The 23,983-nt window shown below is 39.3% G+C and overlaps 1 protein-coding gene across 2 annotated transcripts in view; it reads right to left on the bottom strand.

Annotated features, from left to right (window-relative positions):
* The window catches only part of LOC126252993 (fatty acid synthase), an 88,558-nt gene that overhangs the window by 12,007 nt on the left and 52,568 nt on the right, over nucleotides 1-23,983 (bottom strand). The window contains exons 2-29 of one of the 2 annotated variants that reach the window (XM_049954022.1): nucleotides 18,338-18,579; nucleotides 18,081-18,233; nucleotides 17,755-17,928; nucleotides 17,344-17,544; nucleotides 16,998-17,236; nucleotides 16,030-16,260; nucleotides 15,737-15,928; nucleotides 15,503-15,631; nucleotides 15,166-15,396; nucleotides 13,720-13,909; nucleotides 11,604-11,833; nucleotides 10,968-11,272; nucleotides 10,708-10,852; nucleotides 10,485-10,601; nucleotides 10,293-10,401; nucleotides 9,823-10,083; nucleotides 6,534-6,710; nucleotides 5,880-6,043; nucleotides 5,476-5,658; nucleotides 5,068-5,376; nucleotides 4,316-4,512; nucleotides 3,761-4,015; nucleotides 3,055-3,178; nucleotides 2,793-2,969; nucleotides 2,160-2,339; nucleotides 1,655-1,853; nucleotides 1,394-1,574; nucleotides 1,137-1,282 (exon numbers count right to left, since the gene is read on the bottom strand). In XM_049954022.1, coding sequence (XP_049809979.1) covers nucleotides 1,137-1,282; nucleotides 1,394-1,574; nucleotides 1,655-1,853; nucleotides 2,160-2,339; nucleotides 2,793-2,969; nucleotides 3,055-3,178; nucleotides 3,761-4,015; nucleotides 4,316-4,512; nucleotides 5,068-5,376; nucleotides 5,476-5,658; nucleotides 5,880-6,043; nucleotides 6,534-6,710; nucleotides 9,823-10,083; nucleotides 10,293-10,401; nucleotides 10,485-10,601; nucleotides 10,708-10,852; nucleotides 10,968-11,272; nucleotides 11,604-11,833; nucleotides 13,720-13,909; nucleotides 15,166-15,396; nucleotides 15,503-15,631; nucleotides 15,737-15,928; nucleotides 16,030-16,260; nucleotides 16,998-17,236; nucleotides 17,344-17,544; nucleotides 17,755-17,928; nucleotides 18,081-18,233; nucleotides 18,338-18,566 — 5,428 coding nt within the window. In that variant the 5' untranslated portion in view covers nucleotides 18,567-18,579. The remainder of the gene's footprint in view (nucleotides 1-1,136; nucleotides 1,283-1,393; nucleotides 1,575-1,654; nucleotides 1,854-2,159; nucleotides 2,340-2,792; nucleotides 2,970-3,054; nucleotides 3,179-3,760; nucleotides 4,016-4,315; nucleotides 4,513-5,067; nucleotides 5,377-5,475; nucleotides 5,659-5,879; nucleotides 6,044-6,533; nucleotides 6,711-9,822; nucleotides 10,084-10,292; nucleotides 10,402-10,484; nucleotides 10,602-10,707; nucleotides 10,853-10,967; nucleotides 11,273-11,603; nucleotides 11,834-13,719; nucleotides 13,910-15,165; nucleotides 15,397-15,502; nucleotides 15,632-15,736; nucleotides 15,929-16,029; nucleotides 16,261-16,997; nucleotides 17,237-17,343; nucleotides 17,545-17,754; nucleotides 17,929-18,080; nucleotides 18,234-18,337; nucleotides 18,580-23,983) is intronic. The other variant, XM_049954023.1, reaches the window with a different exon arrangement.

Raw genomic sequence — 23,983 nt, 5'->3', positions numbered from 1 at the left:
AGACTTCGGTTTATTGGTAGAATACTGGGGAAGTGCAATCAGTCTACAAAGAACACTGCTTACAAATCACTCGGCGACAGGTTCTAGAATATTGCCAAAGTGTGAGGGACACATACCAGATAGGACTAACAGGGGATACTGAACATATAGTGAAGAGCAACATGAATGGTCACAGGTTTGTTTGATCTGTGGGAGCCTGTCACAGGGATACTGAAGGACCTGAACTGGAGGACTCTTGAGATAGACATAGAACTATCCCAAAAAACCTATTAACAAAGTTTCAAGAACTCGCTTTTTTACTCTAGGGAAATACTACAACCCCCTAAGTATCACTCACATAGGGATCATGAAGAAAAGATTAGAATAATTACTGTATGCATAGAGGCATACATACAAACAAACATTCTTCCCGCACTCCATATGTGAATGGAACAGGAAGAAAATCTAATAACTGGTACAATGAGACATACCTTCCCGCATGCACCTCACAGTTGTTGGAGAGTATGGATGTAGATGTAGATTTCAGATAGACTACAAATGGTTTCTCACGTTGTAAATGACAGCACTTGCTTTTCAGAGATTAAATGATGGGCAGCTCCTCAGTTATTTCTGTTGATGCATAGGCAGTACAACTGTATGAATTCCTTGGCGACCATTCAACTAAGTCTCAGTAATTTTCGTACATTAGATTCCAATGTCACACACATTTCTGTACCCACTGTGTTGCCTCATGATTAAAAACTAATTACACTGACCTGATTTATATTTGAATTTATCATATATTCTAGTGACACCTATTTTATATACATTTTCCTATACTGTGCAGACATACTGCACCTAGTTTAATCAGCTCATAGGGATGAGCAGACATGGTGAAGTAATATCTATCAAGACTCAATATTTTTTAAGAAGAATGGCAGGTTCTCATTTTATCAATCAACAATCTTATTAAAAATTTAGGCAATGAATTGCATTTTGATGAGGCTACACGTTGCATTGGAATTGGTACTACCTCTGCTTTTCTTCTAATAGTACAATTAACTGAACTTTTCTTACATAGGAACACAATCCTTATAATAGCAAAATGGATAAACAAATATTTCTGTAATGAAATATACTGTAGTATATTTACTTACCAGCCAGAATGTATACTTTCTCAGGATTCATGTATGTGCGGGGAATGGCAGGCACCAACTTTGTAATAGGTTTGACATGCTTTTCTGCTTCTTCATTTCTGATTTTTAGAACAACTTTTCCAATATGTTTTCCAGAGCCAATAAATCTATAGAACGTAAGAAATTAGTATGTTGCCTAACACAGTCGAGAAGATGAGAGTGACAGACAGCATCTGTACATCATTCTGATTTCCATAATAATTAACAACTGTTGATACCTGAATGCTTGCTCCACTTGATTTTCAGAGTACACAGTGGCAGGAAGAGGCCTCACAGCACCAGACTTAATACCCTCAGTGACTAGCCTAAAAACTTCTTTCTTTGCCACACTATCAGATTCAAAAAGAGCATCTAGGAGGATCCCATGGAATGTTGTATTCTTCAGGAAAAATGCCATTCCTGAAAATGGTCCAGTCTTTTAAATAGTGCAACATAGGTATTTAGAATGAAACCCATTATACACATTTCATAGTACATACCTAGAGGATTGTTGTTTGAGAGATCATACTTCCCAATTTCAAGGAATCTTCCATCTTTAGCTAGGCAACGAACAGATGCTTGGAGCTTCTCTTCAGCAAGAGAGTTTAGGACCAAATCAACACCTCTACCATCAGTTTCCTTAAGAACATGCTGTTCAAAACTTGTGTCTCGAGAATTTGCAATATTCTTGTCTGTTAGCTGCAAAGTATAAAAGAATTTCAAATTTGGAATAGTGGTAATAATGAACTCTCATACAAGAACTTACTTGTATTACTTCATTAACATAAATGTCAACAAATTGGTACAGCATACACACATCATCATTCCAAATTCCACATATTCGTTAAGTATTCTGTATTATATACGTATCTACTTCGAAGGGTGTAAAATTCCAGTTTCTTTAATTTGTGAGTAATAATTCTCTTATCAGCTCGAGAAAGCTTTTTGTTTTGAAACCCACTAATTTTTATGTCGAACCGGGGAAAAAGTTTTTAAAATACTAACCTGAGGGAAACGCTGTTTGAGGAAAGCTCTCTTTTCTGCACTACCTACAGTAGTGAAAACAGTGCAACCCATATGCAGTGCAATAGCAATAGCTGCTTGGCCAACTCCTCCGGTACCAGCATGAATCAGCACTGAATCACCAGGACGCATCTGACCTCTTACCACAAGGGCATAATAGCTCTGTAAATACCAACAATCCAATCTCATATTTATTCCACATTAAATATTTTCACATATATGGTTGAAAACAAGGTATTTTTGAAAGGAACAGAATAACAATAATAATTTATTTAAAAAATTGATATGAAACACTGTTTTTATAGGGTGACCTACAGGAAACTGGTGGGTTTCAAATGAACAGTAAGATGTTCATTTTTAAGAAAAAAGTAAAGCTTGTATTTATCCCAAATCAAAGGTTAACATCTTCTATTTGATTAAAGTCACAAAGTGACTGATGTATATACTGTCATCTCCTACTTCTGACAATGGGGATCAGGCCAATCTAAAAATGTCTGCTTCCTGAAGATCACCCTGTAAATGGTGTGTTGTAAACACTGGGCTGAAAAAGTAAAGGTTATCATAAAGAAGTTAAATAACATGAAAAAATGAATCTTTGTCAAAAACTCCACTAACCGTGGCATAGACAACAGGAACAGTGGCCGCTTCCTCCAGGGACCACTTATCGGGTACTTCCCACAAGAAACCAGGATCCGCCAGCACAGTTGTAGCCAGTCCCCTGGCTGCAACCATTCCCATCACTCTCTTGCCAGCAGAATTCCGACCAGAGAATTCCAATCCAAGAATGCAGTCCTGTGCGAGAGAAGGTAGTGACAATGAAGTGAAGCATGGACATTTGATATAATGAATTGAAGAAGGTAGCACATATTAAAGTTACCTGTCCTGCAAGATCACCAGGCAGAGCATCAGGAGGGAGTTTCCCTGTTGCCAACATAACGTCACGGAAATTCAAAGGTGCGTAATATACATGACACAGCTCCTTGCCTGGGAACCTTTCTGGCCTAGAAAAAAAAAGCATAGGCTTATAAATGTTTAAGTAAGCACAACTGTTGCCAGTAAACAATTAATTCTGGGCAAAATAATGTGATTGTTCTAAATAAATTTGAAAATAAAACAATGGGAATCCAGGATGGAATAACAACAATATGGAAAGGATAGGTTGCTAATCACAACACATGGATTTTGAGTTGCAGACAGGCACAATGATAAAGACTGCCAGAATATTTTAAGTTTTTGGACAAAGTCCTTGTTCTGAAGCAACACAAAGAGCCAATGTCTCGTTGCAGCTGGGCTTCAATGTCCAAAAACTTGAATATTTGGCAATCTTTATCACTGTGCCAGCTTGTAACTCAACACCTTCTCTAAGTGGTGAGTAGCAATATATTGTTTCCAAATTGTTGTAAATTTAAAAATATATTCACAAAACAAAAATGGGTCTCTTAAAAACAAAACTGTTTCGTTATTTCATAATTCATAGAAAATCATGGTAATTCCTTCATGCACCTGGTGCACGGAAATTTCAGAACTGAAGAGCGATAAACAATTCAAATGAAATATTATTCAATACTTCTAATGTGGCTTACCTGTAATATGTAAGTGGTCCTTCAATCCACCGCAGACTAGCAAGATCTCCTCTTGTTAGTGCATTGATGTAAGCATGCTCAACTTGCAGAGCAGTGGCAGAGTCCTTGAGAACAGAATCAAGATGCATATGTCTGTAACTACCCCAAATACCATTCTTGAGGACATTCAACACCAGATTCTTTCTCAATTGTGCTGCATAGACTTCATGACTTTTTGAAAATGCTGGTGCCTTTTCATCTTGCACAAAAACACACCTGCAAGTTATTATCCATAAATAAATATTAAAATCGTAACAACTATTCTTCTATTCAGTATTTCTTTGATGCTGAATAATAAAATCACTTCTTGTTTGGTTTACATGTGTAAAAGTATGACAGTTATGAAAAGTAATACCAGGTTGTTTCTAAAATATAAAAAGAAAATTTTAGGGTTCTGTGGGGTTCCTATGAGAACTTAATGTTTGTAATCTTACAAAATATAGTGTCATCAAAACTTCTTTCATTATCTACAGAGTAAAACTTGCCAAAGAGGTGCAATGATTTAATGACACATACCGAACATTGTTACCACCAGGCTCCTGTTTGATGCAATTTATCATCCCAACTATTCCACATTGATTTTCTCCACAGCAGACAATAAGTATTTTAGTACCTTCAGTCTCACTTTGTTTCATTGCAGATTTCAGAGGTTCCACCCAATCAAAATTTTTCTCTGTAACTTGAATCTGAACTGCGTAATCTGAGACCATGGGCTGAAAAGTTAAGAATGTCTAACCACAAAAGTTACAATTCACACACACTTTTTTTACAACAAGGAACATAAAATGTACTGCAAATTTGGTATAATTTTAGATTTTCCCTGTTATTTTACCACACCATTTATAAGAAGTTTACTTCTACCACTAGAAAGATTAAAACAAACATTTTTTCTTCATTCTTTCCGCACTTTTGCTAATGCATGATGATGTATTATTACTTGGACACTATGAGCAACACAGTAAAGAAATTAAGTTTGTGTGCTGTAATATGCACCACAAGTTGCAATGCCAGTTACAATTTTTCATGAGTATACAATTTCATATTTTAGACAAGTTGGCTGGGGCACTAACATTTAACAACAAACTTGAAAAAAGAAAAAGGAAAGCACTGAGTACCATAAATACTGAAATTTACTGTTTTCTATATTATAATATTGGAAACTGATGTACTGTACCCTCCCACTAGCCTCACATGCATAAAAAACAATGGTGTACATAGGTAATAGATACAACATATGCTAACCAAGTCCAATTTTCAGCATCACTCACCTTACGCAGGAGAACAAACGAATGTAAGCCTGTATCCTGTCTGGCAACAAGTTCCCAGTCATCTGGTAACCTACAGCTTTCAACAACTGATCGGCTTTCCTCCAGCAATATGAAACCACCTTCTTTTAGTGATGCAACCATGTTGTCCAGTACACCAGCAGGTCGCTGCAGTATTCCTGTTCCCACGACAATGTGGCAATTTTGATCCACTGGTTCAGAGCTTATATTTTTGGTAACCATTTTCACACCTAGTGGTTCAACTGTACTAGCAAACAAATCAGGATTTGCAGATGCCACAGTCATGTCAACCTGGTAAACAAAACATGTACTAACACTGTAGTGGAAACAACCCAAATGAAAAGTTACAAAATGAAGGAAGAAACAATAGCAGATAAAAGTCAAACTTACAGTAAGGATTGGTTCAGATTCTAATATGTCAATTATCACAGGTGCAAGAAGAGTCTCTGGTTGCCTGTCATCTGCCACTTCAGCAACTTTCATTTTCAATGCTCCACCTGAGTTCTCAAGAGCAATCTGCAAGCACACTGTGAGTGCTTGTTGTCTTACTCTTGCACCATCTTCTATTGTGACCTGCAATTGAATCACCAATTACACAACTTTCTCGAATAATTATGAACATAATTCTGTAGGCTACAGACATATAGCACAATGATTTACTATTTATAATCTATAGCGACTTTAATCGAACAGTGTTGCAACGAAATACTGAGGAAAAAAGAAAACTTGTTATCAGTCCCATGAGATGATTTTATATGAAATGTATCAGTAGTGGCCTAAAGGCTGTCACTTACCTCCTTTTTGCTTACATTTGCATATGGTACAAAAGTATACTGCTCAAGCTTAGGAGGAGCCTGAGTTTGCTGTCGCCTTGGTGCTAAACTGGCTTTCAGACCTCTTAACTCAATTCCACCAGACTTCAGGATGTTAATATTGCGGTACATATGAACAGGAATTCCTGCATAGAACAAATATATAGGATGTTAATATTGTGGTACATATGAACAGGAATTCCTGCATAGAACAAATATATATTCAGTGTAGAGTGAAGAAGTCATATTCAAAGTACACTGATTTTGAATATAAAAATTAGTAAAACTAACTACAATAACCGCAGTTTGATAGATTAATATGACTTCAAATTAGACTCACATTACTGAATAGGAAACTGATAAAAGAGAAATTTGCTTTCTTAGTATTATCAAAAAAAAATCTAAATGATACCTGTGTTACAGAAAAAAAGTCACATGTTGAGGTAAGTACAGCAGATATAACACAATGAGTGAGAAAACTTTATGACATTAACAAAACCTCATAATGTGATATAAATTAATAATTTTAGCACTCTATGCTCTCCTTATTGTAATAAAGGGAACACATGTGCTCATAATACAAACAAGAATTACAGAAATAAATAGTAACGACGTAATTCATTACGGTCAACTAACCATCACCTTCATTAAAGCTCTCCACTATTTGTTTATGCTTCTTAGGATTGATGACTGCTCTCTGTAGCCGAGTTGGTAAGTACAATTCTCGGGTGTTTTGTCCCAGAATAGAGAACTGCAACATGGTGTCCATGAAACTAATCCAATTGTTAACCCAGTTCAACTTTCCATTCACACCTGTTAAGGCAAGAAAAATGGTTTTTAAATGGCATATTTGTACGATTTTCAAATTATTAAGCGAGATATTCAGTACGTATATCAGATTCATATAGATAAATCTCAATTCTCTACAACTTAAGAAAAGAAATTACCAGGGTAGTTTGTGGTGTATATATATGTAACATACTACAGTTACTACTTAATGTGGATTGTGAAAGAGAAACATATGAGATTTAACACCTCTAATAGACCATAAATGCCAATAAAGAGCTATTTCCAATTGTTCAGTTTCTCACAAAGTGCTATGACAACTTCTGTAGGCAAGTAAGGAATGATGCTCTTGCAAATGGTACAAATAAGGGTGAAATCTGACTATAAGAAGATGGTGGTAGGAACAGGAGATTAACAAGTAAATCCCAATCTATATTATTTAGGAGGTTATGAATAGACCATTATTTGATGACAAAGTATTTTATACTACATTATATTATATCCAGATATTTATAGTTAGTTCTGTCCTACACATTAACAGTGAAACAAATATTTTACAACTAAGGAATTGTTGGTTTTAATTGATCAACTGACAATGCTATACTTAAAGACTGATCTCAAGCTCAGATATAAACAATGTTGGGGCAAGAAATCAATCAGAAATAGAATTTTCAAAGGAACCATCCTTGCATTCACACTTAAGTGATTATGGAAACTCAAGTAGCTATATTCCTGAAAGTGTAAGCTGAATCACCATGATGAAGCAGAAAAAAATGCTCTTGACTTCATACAACTGGGAAAATACACAGTTATTTTATTTTACTGGTATCTCTCCTTTGAAGCAGAAGTCATTATAGTAATAGTATGTGCCAGCTGTGAAGCCATGGCTGATGTAAGCAGACAGAGTTACCTCGTTGAGGAGCAATTAGTATCTTTTGAGTGTAAGCACCTCTGTTTGAATGGGAGAAACATGCTTTTGTTCTACACAGCGTTAAAGAAAGGCAGTGTAGTGACACAAGAAAACACTACAGGAAAAGTGTGCCAATGTTGCAAGAGTAGGAATGGAATCTTACCACTGTTATGATATGAGCCAGGATTTCGTCACAATACATGCTAGGATTTGTTTTTAAGGAAGTTCTTATTTGGACATGCTACAAATGTGCTTAATACCTCAGCCTGAATACAAGGGAATTACTGTTATGTGTTATTACAGCAGAATGGAGCTTCAGCATATTTTGCTATTTAAATGCACGAGTTCCTTGCTGAAAAATTTGAAGGTTGGACATGATTAAGCAGCTTATCCAGCCCCACAACACCCACACTTTACCACACCACAGACTAATTACCAGGAATAAATAAGTCATATGTGGCTCTATGTGTGTACATGACTAATGAAGAATTGTGCAATAGCACTAAGGAAGCCTTTCGTAGAATAATGCCAGAGATGCTTCACGAGATGTCATAAAGGTGAGTACTCCTACAGACAATTTATTTTTTCTAAGAAGGGACACTGGATTTCTTGGACTAAATGTACATGACATAGCTTGAAAGGTATGAAGCCAAAAACATATCTTTCATGTCACTTTGGGTTTGTCTTATGAGTGCTTCTAAACCACTGACAAACATGGTTTCAGACACCATGTGCCACAGCTAGTAATGATACAGCAAAATAATTCGTCACCTTCAGCACTGGTATGGATCAGTGCCTTGCTATTTCATTTTCTGTCCTATTGTCCTTATTATTGCCCACCTCTGTAGCTGGTCGGCCTATGTGTCTGGCTGCCATATGGAGGACCCAGATTAAATACCCAGAATATTTTCTTGGCAAGACAACTGGAATAAAGTGCACTCAAATGATGCCAACTGGGGTGCTAGTTGTATGAGAATTAGCAGCTTCAACATCTGGATAGCTGACAGCAGAGCTTTGTGCTGACATCAGGCCCCTTCACACCTCATCCAATTGATGCCATATGGCAGAGGATGACACAACAGCCAGTTGGCATTGTGTGGTGCTCTGAGTCTGCTCTGTGTGGTTGTGTCATTGTGTCACAATGACAATCACTGTGTCATTGTGTGGTGCTCTGTTCATGGAGTTAGATACTATTTATAATCAATATAACTTGCACTCATGAAGCACCTACTTTTCTCATGCTTAATACTAATAATTTTATGAAGACTTGTTTGGAAAATCTTTGGAAACTGGATTGCACAGGTGTAGCGTTCATGAAATGTCTGTTGTCTGTAACCTCACTATTAATATTTTACTGCCAGCATATGTTAGTTGTGATGGCTGCTGCCAACATTAGTCACCATCATGTACTAAATTATATAGCCTATTCATTCCCAATGATGGGTCACAGATCAATTCTTGTACCTCCAAACCTCACAAACCTGAGAAGTGCTGCTGCTGTTTATTTTATGTTACTTATTGTTAATAATGCTGTCTCCGAATCTAAGGCCAACACTGAACTATCACCTCAGAATAAAAAGTAACTTAATTATTTGGTCAACAGAATACGTCAACTGTCCTGGTACACACCAACTCCCACACCATACAGTACCATAACACATCACTACAGAAGCCACAAAAAATTGCATAGCCCCCTGATAAGAGAAGATGGGTTGCACTACTTTGTTTTGGCGTTTCCCGAGGCAAGCTGTGATCTAATGATCTGGGGATTTCAATGTGTATCAAGAATGCTGCAAAAAATAAATTACATAGTTATTTTTTGAAGTGATAATTACAACTTTAAGCTACCCCACATGCATATGCTGATACCTGGGAGCACTGATAAAGTTTGCAATATTGTGTGGATTAACTTTTTTAATTACACAATAAACAAACCCTGTCTACAATGCTGTAACCTGAAATGTAGTTTTATCGCATTTTGGAGAAAAGAATACTATTCTGTTGTGGCATTATGCCTCATGACACACTTCTGTAACTATACTAATGAAAGACTAACTGCATCCCTAAGGATGTACTTGCACATTCCGTATATTAGTTGCAATTGCGGACTTCCACTGCACTCTTAACTGAGCAAGATGACTTCAGCTACAAATTCTTTGTTATGATTACCATTTGTATCCAAAATTCTCCCTTTTGTACCTGAAATATTTTGTTAAATGTCATGCTTACCTCTATTATCAGATTCTGCAATTCCACGGAAGATGCCACCGTAATCGTAGCCTCTTAGTCTCAGTTCTTTGTAAACATCTGAAGTTGTTAATGGCAGCATTTCTTTGTTTTCTGGCAACTTGGCAGGAGCAGGAAGATTTAGCATCTCATGGTCAGGGTCCTCTGGCACATATATTCGCCCAGAGACAACCACAGCTCCTCCTTCACATAGTTCAAAACTTCCCGAGCCATCAAAAATGTTCACCAAAAATTTTACAGAACCTGTAGAGATCAAAGTTTGTTTTACAGCAAAATTCTTCATCCACAGTAAAAGTTAATTTGTAGTTTGGATATTCTATGGTTCACTTTCATGCACTATTAACATTCTATGCATAAGTTTGGCTATAACCTTGTCAGAGTTGCACAAAATATATGCAGTTGATGATATATCTTCTTTCTTCTTATTAGAAGGGTTGTAAGAATTATCTTACCTTCTTTTGGCATTATGGTGGCTCGATGGAACTGTACATCTTCAAACACAACACTCAAGTCTTCAAAAGAAGTTCCCTGCAGTTTGGCGAATGTTTTCCATACAAGAGTCTACAACAAAAATTACACAAGAAAATTTTAAACTGAAATAAAGGTAGAATTTAAGTAAAAAATAAAAGAGAATGTTCACTTACCAGGTAGCCAGTTGCAGGGAAAAGTACTCTTCCATCAATGGCATGTCCTGATAGGAAACTGTCCTGCTCCTTACTAAGATCAATTTCAATAATGCATTCCCCAGAGCGAGATCCACCCTACAGACACAACATAAAGCTTGAAAACAAGCTAACACATGAACTGTTTCACAAACAAGATTAAAATAAGTAATGCAGGACAATAAAAAATAACATGTATCCTTGCCTTTCCACTAAAGCTAGCAACACTCCATTCTGAAGAGTGATCCCACTGGATCAATGGTGCAATCATTGGAGTGCCCCTTGCAACAGGATAGCTTATTTTGTTGTAGAACTGAGCTAATTTTGGCTGAAGTCCAGCATTGTACAACCTGGAACAAAAGAGCACATCAATGATGACCTTGTTCTCCTTTGCTCATCACTGCACAGTTACACTTAGAAAGTTTAAATTGGTATAAAATTACTAAAAATCATTTCAAAACTTACTTTCCAATATTTGAAAACAGGAATTCCTTATTATCTTTGTGGCCCCGTTTCATAAGTCCAACATTTGTGCATGTCGATGCAAGCGAACGCTTCAAGATAGCCTGGAGCAGACAATGTGGAGCTACCTCCACGACAATTGCATTTTCAGGAACAAATTTTAGCGCTTCATTGAAGAGGACAGGTGACAGCAAATTGTTAACATGATAGGCAGCTGATGACCACTGTGCAAGAGATGTCCCCCAAGCACTTTCTGGAATTGATGAGCTAATCCAGCGAGAGGTACGTTGTTTCGGATTTGGTATTATCTACAATTGGGAAACAAATATAATTATAATTGTGAAATGAGACAGCACAATTAAGTTAGTGACATTGTAAAATACTTCTGAAAAAAGTCTCTTTCCAGAAATGGAAGAGAGAAGTGAAAGAGAATACAACAGTAATGAAGATTACACACAGTTTTATATCACTGCCTCAGGTTATCGTGCATAAGAAAGCTAAAGACACCATAAATTTGCACTGTGTATGACCATTAACCCTTGGGGTGGAAAGGGTTAAATGTACACCAATTAACACAAAAAGTATGCTCAAGACTATTAATTGTTATTGGCAAGTATTTGAACTGTAAATAAAGCAGACCTTTTCAAGGCATTTCCTCAGCTTTGGGCCAGCATCAGCAATGTAGCGACTGTGAAACGCCACACCAGAGCTATTGACTTCCTTTGCAAATATTCCCTCTGCCTGAAGGGTTTTCACAAACTTAGCAATGGCATCAGGAGGGCCAGAAACTGTCACACTATCAGCACTATTATGACACGCAGGAACAAGTTCTGGTGGGCATCGAGCCTTAGCGTCCTCCCAAGTTAGACCTGTTCAATGAGAGAGGGAGAAAAATAGTTACTTTGATTAAGTTCAACTGCCTAAGAAATACAATCATGAGTGGGTCTCTCTCTCTCTCTCTCTCTCTCTCTCTCTCTCTCTCTCACACACACACACACACACACACACACACACACACACACACACACACACACTATTATACACTCCTGGAAATTGAAATAAGAACACCGTGAATTCATTGTCCCAGGAAGGGGAAACTTTATTGACACATTCCTGGGGTCAGATACATCACATGACCACACTGACAGAACCACAGGCACATAGACACAGGCAACAGAGCATGCACAATGTCGGCACTAGTACAGTGTATATCCACCTTTCGCAGCAATGCAGGCTGCTATTCTCCCATGGAGACGATCGTAGAGATGCTGGATGTAGTCCTGTGGAACGGCTTGCCATGCCATTTCCACCTGGCGCCTCAGTTGGACCAGCGTTCGTGCTGGACATGCAGACCGCATGAGACGACGCTTCATCCAGTCCCAAACATGCTCAATGGGGGACAGATCCGGAGATCTTGCTGGCCAGGGTAGTTGACTTACACCTTCTAGAGCACGTTGGGTGGCACGGGATACATGCGGACGTGCATTGTCCTGTTGGAACAGCAAGTTCCCTTGCCGGTCTAGGAATGGTAGAACGATGGCTTCGATGACGGTTTGGATGTACCGTGCACTATTCAGTGTCCCCTCGACGATCACCAGTGGTGTACGGCCAGTGTAGGAGATCGCTCCCCACACCATGATGCCGGGTGTTGGCCCTGTGTGCCTCGGTCGTATGCAGTCCTGATTGTGGCGCTCACCTGCACGGCGCCAAACACGCATACGACCATCATTGGCACCAAGGCAGAAGCGACTCTCATCGCTGAAGACGACACGTCTCCATTCGTCCCTCCATTCACGCCTGTCGCGACACCACTGGAGGCGGGCTGCACGATGTTGGGGCGTGAGCGGAAGACGGCCTAACAGTGTGCGGGACCGTAGCCCAGCTTCATGGAGACGGTTGCGAATGGTCCTCACCGATACCACAGGAGCAACAGTGTCCCTAATTTGCTGGGAAGTGGCGGTGCGGTCCCCTACGGCACTGCGTAGGATCCTACGGTCTTGGCGTGCATCCGTGCGTCGCTGCGGTCCGGTCCCAGGTCGACGGGCACGTGCACCTTCCGCCGACCACTGGCGACAACATCGATGTACTGTGGAGACCTCACGCCCCACGTGTTGAGCAATTCGGCGGTATGTCCACCCGGCCTCCCGCATGCCCACTACACGCCCTCGCTCAAAGTCCGTCAACTACACATACGGTTCACGTCCACGCTGTCGCGGCATGCTACCAATGTTAAAGACTGCGATGGAGCTCCGTATGCCACGGCAAACTGGCTGACACTGACGGTGGCGGTGCACAAATGCTGCGCAGCTAGCGCCATTCGATGGCCAACACCGCGGTTCCTGGTGTGTCCGCTGTGCCGTGCGTGTGATCATTGCTTGTACAGCCCTCTCGCAGTGTCCGGAGCAAGTATGGTGGGTCTGACACACCGGTGTCAATGTGTTCTTTTTTCCATTTCCAGGAGTGTATGTACATAACAAAAATGATTGATTCTAAAATTCATTAAAGACATAAATACAAATAATCTTCAAACTTCTCATTCTTTAATCACTTCATTTCATAGATCTTAAATGGAATGACAACATGATTTAGAGTAACAAGAATAGCATTAACACATGAATTCCAAAAAGATCTATTAAAATCACTCACTTAAAGCCTACACAAAATAAAGAATATTTAATCTACTACCTCTAAGACATGCATCTAAAGCTATTCCGAAATTTGAGTCTCTTAACGCTAAATAGGCAAAATTGCTAACCAACAGCCGCCATGCTTCCACGAGGCAACTTAGACTCGAGAATACTGCGCCCTCGCCAGTATGCAGCAAGAACTGTCTGTTCTGCAGTGAATGTGCCATCAGCATATGCACATCCTAATTCCCCAACTGAATGTCCAACAATTCCATCAGGGTGTATGCCGAGTGAAGAGAGTACGTCCACCAACGCTACCTGTTTTGAAACACAAGTTCTGTTGTTACATACATAAGCAAAAAGTATTAGCTAGTAGTAAATATGACAATTACAAAGCACAAGCCAGTACAAGGCTCTGTTTTTCTGAATTGTAGTTCTTTTGTTTAATATCTGGAATAAATAGAGAGAAGAACAGAAACAGGATAAAGTGCACTTAAGGTGTTGGCAACTCTTCTAATGCTGGCAATTCGTTTCCATTTGTTGTAGCGCATCAGGTGATAGTGTACAGTTGCCAATGAGAATAGCTCGACCTAATGACTTATTTCAACAGAACATACAAATTTATTTCTTTTGTTTTCAACATGGATAGAGTGAGATTGACAATTACTGATATGGCTATATTAAGTTGGTAACTGCTTTCTGTATGTATTTCTTGTATTGTATATTTCTCAGAATACGACAGAATTTCTTGGGATATTGTTTCTTATTCCAACATTTGATGTGAGTTGACGAAGTCGACAAATGTGAGTGCAAGAAAACTGGCTATGGTGATCCGTAGCTTAGCCAGAGGTCTATGTTAGGTTGAAATGTTATACTCTGACTGAGTATTAGCAAATCCAATGAATGTTACTGGAGGAAAACTAGTTGTGGAGACAGACTGATTTGCAGTGCAGCCCACTGATCAACTGCAGTCACAAAGGAAACTAAGAGTATAGTTTAAATTTTACAGAATTTTTTTGTTTTATACGACAACATTCCGCACAATAAGTTGCGTTTTAACTCCACATAATTTTATAGACTCCACATCACAACAACATTTATCGAACATTGCTTTCTCATTGGTTTCGTCATCTGTCTAATCATCCTACTTATCTCTCTTCATGTTCCACTTCCAATCATTCACTGTGTGAACTGTCACCAACTGTAGTTTGCAACAGAAAATCTGCTTACACCATAAAGTGTACTTTTACCTAGAAATGTACACTTGAAGAGGGTACACATGTCACTGTCACTTGTAGCTGTAAGAAAAGAACTACAATCACAATTTTGATTCCACTTGTGTCTATCATGCAAACTTTGAAAATCCCACAATACATCTTCACTGTTATTAAATATATTACATTTTGTTTATAACATTTTTCTTAGGTTCAGATAAAGGGACCCAGTTTTATGCATTTGAGATTTAGGCCCGCTCTCAATCATCCCACTTTTGATCACTGATGTCTACTCATAGTGAGGGAATAATATTTTTCTTATGCAGCCAATATAAAGAATTTACACTTTAAAGTGCACACCTGAATTGCTGCAACTGAAATGAAAGAATTAAGAACATTGTCAAATGTCGCTTCTGTTCCATTGACGATGGTGTCGTACAAGTTTACACCTTCTGGTTGTAGTGCTTCAGAACATTTTCTAATTGCCTTCTCAAAAACTTCAATCTGGAGAAGATCACTTCCCATTCCAGGCCATTGGGTGCCCATTCCAGAGAAGACAAACCATACAGGTCGCTTTTCTCCATCAAAATGCTGAAATAAGATTTCAGGGAGAAAAAAATAAAAATTAGTTTTGTGTTTTAAGTATCCAATGAAAAACTGTAGCAATGAAGAAAGGCAGAAAGCAAACTGTACTTACAGAAATTTCTCTCAGAGTGGAACTTCCACCCAAGACCGTAAACCCCCTGTAATTATGTCCTGTTATATTTGTAGCATGAATCTCATGAAGCAGGCTGATTAAGTCGTCATCTCTAGGAGAGTTTTCGATCTACAAAGTAAGATATGACAGTCATAATTAAGGATGTCAAGAGTAAAACAAGATAGCAAATATTCAATTCGGGACTACCATTTACAACATATGGCTCATACATACTTTTTCAAGAAATGCTGAAACTGCTTCATCTGTTCTTCCTGAAACTGTAACTAAACGGGGAACACCATCTTGAATAGCTGGTGTCTTTGGTTTTGGGTTTGAACGGAGAACAATATGTGCATTTGCTCCCCCAAAGCCAAAAGAATTTACAGCAGCTAGACCACCATTCCATGGAATTGCTTTATCAACAACCTACCGAAACAAGAAAATATCATGTACACATTAAATACAACCAAGCACTAAGTGAGGAACTGTCAGAGATTGAAGTAAGATTTTCTGATTTCTTTTAGTACCTGAAGCCGGCCATCCAAGAGAGCAGGAATATCTGGATTTGGCTCTTTAAAGTGCAAATTTGCTGGCAAAAAGCCTGCTTCCATAGCTATAACAACTTTTGCTATGGAACACAGGCCAGATGCTGGCTCTGAGTGACCCATGTTGGACTTCACAGAACCTATCAACAACGGAGAGTTGCGATCCTTGCAGAATACGTCAGCAATAGCATTCACTTCCTGAGGGTCTCCCACCTGGCATTGAAAAAAAAAAAAAAACCATTCAGTAACGGAGAACAGGATGGAAAACTGTAATATTGTTGAAAATATAAATCTACAATTCTATACTAGAACAATAATGAAAATCAATAATTAATTACTCCTCGAAACATGGCTATGTACAGAGGTCTCAGCTAACTGACAAGGGCCATCCTCATGTTAGACCAACCTAGTCATTATGGGTCATCAGTCAACATAACAAGATGTGAAAATGTAGCAAATGAAGACAAAGACCATTACATTCCAAAACACTGCCATTATTTCTACAAACTGAAAGATAGTTCTAAGTGCCTTATCTACTATCTAATCCACTGTTGTCAATTTGCCTTAGTCTGTGCAATAACCAAATAAAAAACATTTCTTTGAAAAAAATGTACTGAGATGTCAGATTTCAGTTGGGCGTACAACACACTGAAACGCCAACTTTCATATTTCTGTAACGACATACTGCCCCAGAACAGTGAGTCATGTAGATGTGGCTTGACAGAAAAATTTTTATTCTACAAGTCTAGTGAACATTTTACCAGTGTTTTGAAACATTAGGAAAGAACAAGTATAGGCCTACCCCATTTGACCTGGTATCTATGCTGTAGTAATTAATATGATATGAATAGTATGATATACTGATGAACATGCATATTTACGATTTCTTATAACTGTCACTTCCAACCTTTTCAAATATATGCTTCATAAAGATTTTACAGCAAACTTACTTTAGTGCCTGTACCATGCGCCTCAACATAGGATACATCTGAAGGGTTGAGTCCCACTTCTGCGTAAACTTCTTTAACAAGTTTCTTCTGCATTTCTCCAGAAGGAAAAGTTATACCTTGAGTTTTATAACCATCAGTGTTGGTCTTTGCATTCACAATTGTTGCATAAACACGTTTGGCTTGTGAAGATTTCTGGAGATAAATTACAACTGCTGCTTCACTGCGTACATATCCATTGCCTATAGAGGAAAATATCAGATTAGTTTAGTGAGCATAATTGGCACACTCAGAGCCACACAAAGAAATTAATTTCCAAAATTAGTAACTCAAATGTTATCAAACTTACCTGAGGCGTCAAACGCTTTACACATTCCCTGAGGGCTGAGCATGCTTAACCGATGGAACTGAAGTGAACATGTGGGCTTTAACAACAGGTTAACACCACCTACTATAGCTGCATCACATTGTCCTGTGCGCATAGCATTCATAGCTTGCTGGAGAGCAAACATACTGGAGGAGCAAGCTGTATCAATGGCATAGCTAGGACCTAAAATAACATGAAAGGTAACATTCAGATTTCTTCCCAGTAGCAAGATGGCATAAATATCCAATATGATGTTTCATGCTAATTACATGTCAAGTTACGGGATCAAATAAAATTCAGTGCCACACAATAATATTTGTAACAACAAACTTCGAACTCTGATTTTCGATCAGATACAGTTTCTTTAGCTCAGTAAAATACAGGCCTACATACCTGAGAAATCAAATGTGTACGAGATTCTGTTTGGGAACATTGCACGGCAGCAGCCTGTAAGACCATATCCATTGACTTTCTCTGGGTCAGCTGTCCAATACTCATCAGACTCGCTGTCAGATACTCCAATGAAAACTCCTGTTCTTGATCCTCTGACATCAACGGGGTTTACTCCTGAATTGCAACAACATATCACACATATATATATACATACACACACGTTAGATCCGGCCAGAATGGATTCAAGAACGTTAAGAAAGTAAAACCGTGAATATAAAACAAGCTGCATCATTATGAGGTAATTCATACATGTATATAAGACAAACCTGCATCAACTATAGCCTCATGTGTCAATTCAAGCAACATTCGCAACTGGGGATCCATAACATGGGCCTGCTTTGCATGTACTCCGAAGAATGTAGCATCAAAATGCGCCAGATCCTTCAGTTTTCCAGTTCGAGTGGGCAAGCCATACAGGCCTAGAAACAAAATGGTACTTTAACTAACCCACAATTTTTCACACTGAAGTAACAATTATTTAAGCAATAATAATACTCGCAACCAATAAAGAATGAATGCTTACCAGATGGCCACCTTCTCTCATCATCTGTCACTAGATCAACACCTTCAAAGAGTTGCTGCTTAAATTCTTCTATGTTGGAACTTTCTGGTAACCTTCCTGAGATACCTGTAATAACTATGTCATCATCCATGTTCCAGTGACCATTGGGCACGGAATTTACTGTAGATGTGTCAACTGTTCTCACTCCTACCGGAGCATGCACTTCAACTTCTGGGAAACGGGCTGGCATGTTTTCTGTTTTCCTGCAAAGTAAATAACATACCCCTGTTCTCTTAATCGCTTAATTACCAAGTGGACAACTCCTTAAACAATAATCTGTTACGAAAGAAGTACACTTAACACTTAATTAGCAGCTTAGTGAGAATAAAGAAATTGGTTTATTAACTTAGTTAAAGCTACAGCAAAGCGAACACTTACATCATAAAACATTTTTTCTCAAATTAAGAACGGGTTCATGCCGATGTATTTTTCAAATGTTGTTATATGATGTATACAGATAAACCTCGCCAAAAGAGCCTTTAAAACTTGTTGGCACTGTCACTTTTATTTTTATGCCTTTTTGGTTGTGTAGAAATACGGCACGCACAGGTACAACAATGGCATGATTGTTGTTTCAGCTAGGGTGTAAAGTGATACGACTCTCAAAATCTATTATACGACGGATTCCAACCATCTTAATTACAAACAACAACGTGTCGCAAAGATACCATAAACATGCCACAAAACAATGTTTTACTCTATGAATTTTTGGCACACACGCTACAGATTGTTCAGGATCTCTGATGACAAGTAAGGTTTACTGGTAAAATGTGAATGTTTGTATTTCCAGAGCAAGTGCTGCGTGTAAACTGCCCCGATTCGACTACCACCACTGAAGGCAGATCTGCAAATTCGATCACCCATATCGTTTTCAGACTGCGTCGATTGGCACTTCTTTCTTTACGAATAGCAGTAACATTCCGAGTAACTCATCAAATTGCCTTATGGGCAGACTTGGTTTTATGATATCCACCCCTGCCATTAAATTACTCTGTTCTTAACATTATGACTGGGTCTTTTAATACGAAAGATCCGAACAGAAACGGGGATGCTAATTTTCATTTTTCATTACGTCCAGATGTGCAGTGTATTGCCGCTGACGAGGTCCTACGAAACGATACAAATGAAAATATTAACAAGGTGAACGAATGATGTATAGAAATCCTGTTTTGTTGTAATGGGTGGACTTTGTTAGAATATAAATGATTAGACTGCAGAGCTTTGCAAGGATTCTCGCATAGTATTATTCTGATACGTTAACGAACAACTATACTTTTGTTACTTTTTTTTTGCCCTGGTAAGGTCTTTGGTGTAACTAATTATAAAATCACCATTTTCGTACGTAGAGATGGAACATTTACTTGTTTTTCATATATTTTCAAGAGTGTACCCGAACGGACCATCAGGCCACACGGAACTAGCCTAGGTATCAGAGATTATTTACAATGAAGCACAACGAAATTATTCTTTTAATTTTTGAATACATTGCAGATTTTACCAACTCTATCCTCCGCTCGTGTTCTTAAAATCGTTTGTGCAGTTTGATTTAAAATTTGGCATATTTTCTCCATTATTCTGTGTGATTACATTTATTTGTTGCCGGCTGCGGTGGTCTAGCGGTTCTAGGCGCTCAGTCCGGAACCGCGCGACTGTTACGGTCGCAGGTTTGAATCCTGCCTCGGGCATGGATGTGTGTGATGTCCTTAGGTTAGTTAGGTTTAAGTAGTTCTAAGTTCTAGGGGACTGATGACCACAGATGATAAGTCCCATAGTGCTCAGAGCCATTTTTTTGTTGCAAGGACTTCAACTAATCAACATAGGTTTTGTTCCAACGTTGCACCCATTTTAGGCGAGCCTTAAGATGGAAACAGTGGGTTTCGGGCTTCACATGCAACAACCTACGTGGATGGTGTTTTAACGCCAGCTTTATAATCACACAAACTGACCGCAGTAAAAGCAAATGATTTAAAGTATCTGAAATAGAAAAAAAGCATGTAAACTTAGGCTAGAGACGGGTAATAGTGTTTTTCCCAAGGTATGAGAGTTGAAAATTTATTAGAGGAGGAACGGTAACGATGAGAATTGTTTCGGGTAACTGATGATCCTATGATAATGATTCTCTACTATTCGAGCACCAGAAAAACGTTTTCGGTTGCTCCAACAGCCAACACGCCGAGTGTCAACTTGCTTTACGCAAATGGTACTGGTACCACTCATATACACGACTATTTATTCAGTATATCGACCAAATACCGTATCCGGTATCATTCGAGCACAGAATGACACGATGAAAGAAAATATTTAACTCGTGACCCTCAAAGAAAGAAAAAAAATAAAACACTTAGAGGTCTACTTGCAGGGTTATTCTACTGGCGTGTTTATTCTATCGATAAAATATTAGAGATGTAACTAATCATGTCAAAATTTTGGCATCCCACTCCATAACCATTTCTGTAGGTAACGCTACGCGTATCACTTGTCAATACAATGGTACTGAAGCTTCATCGTTCATCGCCGAAAGCCTTCAGTTGCAACTGATACAGCGAATAAGTAGATCAAATGTTAAACACGGAAGATAGACGACTAGCGGAGCACTAGCTCTGACAAGGATGGAGAAGGGAATCGGCTGTGTCCAGTTCAGTGGCATTGGCCGGGAATTCTAATTAAAGATTTAGGGAAACAATAGAAAATCTACATTTGATCGTCCGAATGGGAATTTGAGCCCCGTTGCTTCCGGATACGAATGCAATGCCTCCAGCGCTGTCCGGCTTTCCCAATAGCCGGTAGTCACAGTAGAGTGAGTCTGTGCTACTCCACTTCCATACAGGGGATCGCTGGACTGTTACTAGGTTTCGTCCATATGTTCATAATGTAGATCTCTCTCAAGTCCTACCATGGTAGAACGATGTGCGGCCTGGTGGTCGGACGTTAGTTAAATTTGCAATCTCAGGAGACCTGCTTGCCAATGTAATATGTAATGCTACCGTATCCCTTACACACATTTATCCGACCAGCCGATCTTGTTGACAGCCTGTTAAATGAAGTGACATGCATGAATACGAGGAAAGAAACAAAAAGCACGTGATTAGAAAGAGGAAACTTCATTTTAGGTGAGATTGTGCAATGATTCGCCGCTCGGAAGCAGATAGCGCAAGTTTATTATATCTGTACCAACATCCGTTAAAGAAGTCAAACTGCTTCAAGAAGTACTTCGTCTCATCTTGCCCTGAGCTCAAGAAACCTACGGCCTTATTACACTGCGACAGTATTGGGCGTCAGTGCCTTGCGGCTATAGCAAGATGTTACGAATTGTGGAGATTGGTTATTTAAATGGATAGTATTTTGAAATTTAGTATCAAACTTTTATGTCCACATTTGTCTGACGTGTATTATATTTTAATAGAGGGTGAGGTGTTCCGTTCGCCTCTAATACAAACACTTCGAATTGAGTCACACAGCACGTCGCTAGCGACGTCCGTACCTATTGGGCAGCGAAAATAGCATTCGCAAAAAAATGTGTGCCGTTTATATGACAAAAACTGCTTCCAATTTCAAGCTGCGAATTATATTGCAAAATAAGACTGATTGAAATGACAATACGGTAGATGGTACATAACTGGAAATACGTGCATAAGCTGACGACTCGAGTAGCTAACTCCGGCAAGTAGTGTAAGGGAAATGCTGAGCGATCAGGTTGAGAAAAGGTCCGACATTTAAGACTAGTGTGGACGGTGTAACAAGCTCCTTCCTGTGTTGACAAGTACAGGTCTCTCTCTCTCTCTCTCTCTCTCTCTCTCTCTCTCTCTCTCTCTCCCCCCCCCCCTCCACTCTTTGTGTGTGTGTGTGAGAGAGAGAGAGAGAGAGAGAGAGAGAGAGAGAGAGAGAGAGTGAGAGGCAGGCGAGAGGGAGGGAGGGAGAGAGAGAGAGAGAGAGAGAGAGAATTTTACCGCGCACACAAAATGATCTCTCAAATTCAAGTTTTGCGTAATCCTTTCAGGTAGTTGCCACCTTGTCTTGCTGCACTGGCTGTCCTCCGCCTGTGTTTTTTCCTACCCTGGAAAATCCAGTGTACATTTTTCCCAAGTTATGATGCGATTGCTGTGCCAAAGCCGGTCCAGGAATGCAGGCTCCACCATTGCAGCCTAACGTTTAGTCCACAGCCGCATAACGCAACGTTGCTGTACAATGTTGGTCATTAGTCAGTCGACTCACTAATCAAAACAATGACAAACTGTCCTGGCGATTTTCCCATCGCTCATTAATGAGGTATCTTGAGCATGTCATGGTGACGTTTGAGCTCCCACCGACCAGCTGATACCGAGTGACGTTACATCGAACGGAATAGTCCTGTTCAAACTTGTCAGGGGTTAGGACGAAAGTAGGCTCTATACTCGTTCTCTTCCTTCTAATGCAAAGCCTGTGGCTAATACAAACTTAAAGAAAAAGCAGACTATTCTGTATGTTGGGAGATAGTTTTCATTCTTTTTTCCTAAGGTTTCTTTTGCAATGCCGTTAGCGAAATAAGAAGTTTAGAGTTACGAACGACATTGTGCTATCCACTCTTTGCTGTTCTCAATGTGTTTAGATAATCTCTGCTGCACACAAAAACGTTTGTCAGAAATTAATGGCTCTGAGCACTATGGGACTCAACTGCTGTGGTCATAAGTCCCCTAGAACTTAGAACTACTTAAACCTAACTAACCTAAGGACATCACACAACACCCAGCCATCACGAGGCAGAGAAAATCCCTGACCCCGCCGGGAATCGAACCCGGGCGTGGGAAGCGAGAACGCTACCGCACGACCACGAGATGCGGGCCAGAAATTAATGCTTATCCGGAAACTCGTGTCTTCAGCAGTGCGTCGAAAACAGGACGTCCTGTTCACGATCAGATAACAGCTGAACCGGTTTATAGAACACAGAACTATTTTTATTTTTGAATAATTGTTATTGCACATGATCATCAGATTTCTGCCTAAAGGCAGGTTTTCACATGGTAGTTCTCCAGGCTGTCCGGTCTTCTGCCAACCTCTTCAGGTCTGCATAATTTCCTCTTCCCTTTATGTCGTCTATCATCTTTTATCTCCTTCTTCCTCTCAGTCTTCCACAAACCAATCCTTCCAACGCATCTACTAGCAAGCACTCCCTTCTCAATGAATGTCCCAACCAGTTCTTTTTTCCTTTCTCTTACAACCTTCAGAAGACATCTTCTCTCACCAATCCTTTCCAATACTCTTTCATTACTCACTCTTTCCATCCAGCGTATTCTCTCCATTCTCCTCCACATCCACATCTCAAATGCTAACCTTTTTTCATCCTCTCGTCTCAGTGTCCATGTTTCTGTCCCATATAGTGCCACACTCCAGACAAAACATTTGCCAAGTCTTTTCCTTAGTCCCTTATCGAATTTGCCACATAAGAGTCTCCTCTTTCTGTTGAATGCCTCTTTCGCTATGGCAATTCGAGTTTTCACCTCCTGGTGACATCTCAAGTCTTCAGTTATTGTGCTTCCGAGATATTTAAATTCACTTACTTGGCTAATGGTAGATTGTCCTATTTTAATATTGGACAGTCTACGTCTTGTACAGATGACCATACTCTTTGTT

Source organism: Schistocerca nitens, chromosome 4 (assembly GCF_023898315.1).
Source record: "Schistocerca nitens isolate TAMUIC-IGC-003100 chromosome 4, iqSchNite1.1, whole genome shotgun sequence".
In the NCBI taxonomy this organism is placed as follows: domain Eukaryota; kingdom Metazoa; phylum Arthropoda; class Insecta; order Orthoptera; family Acrididae; genus Schistocerca; species Schistocerca nitens.
This window is presented reverse-complemented; position numbering and strand designations above follow the sequence as displayed.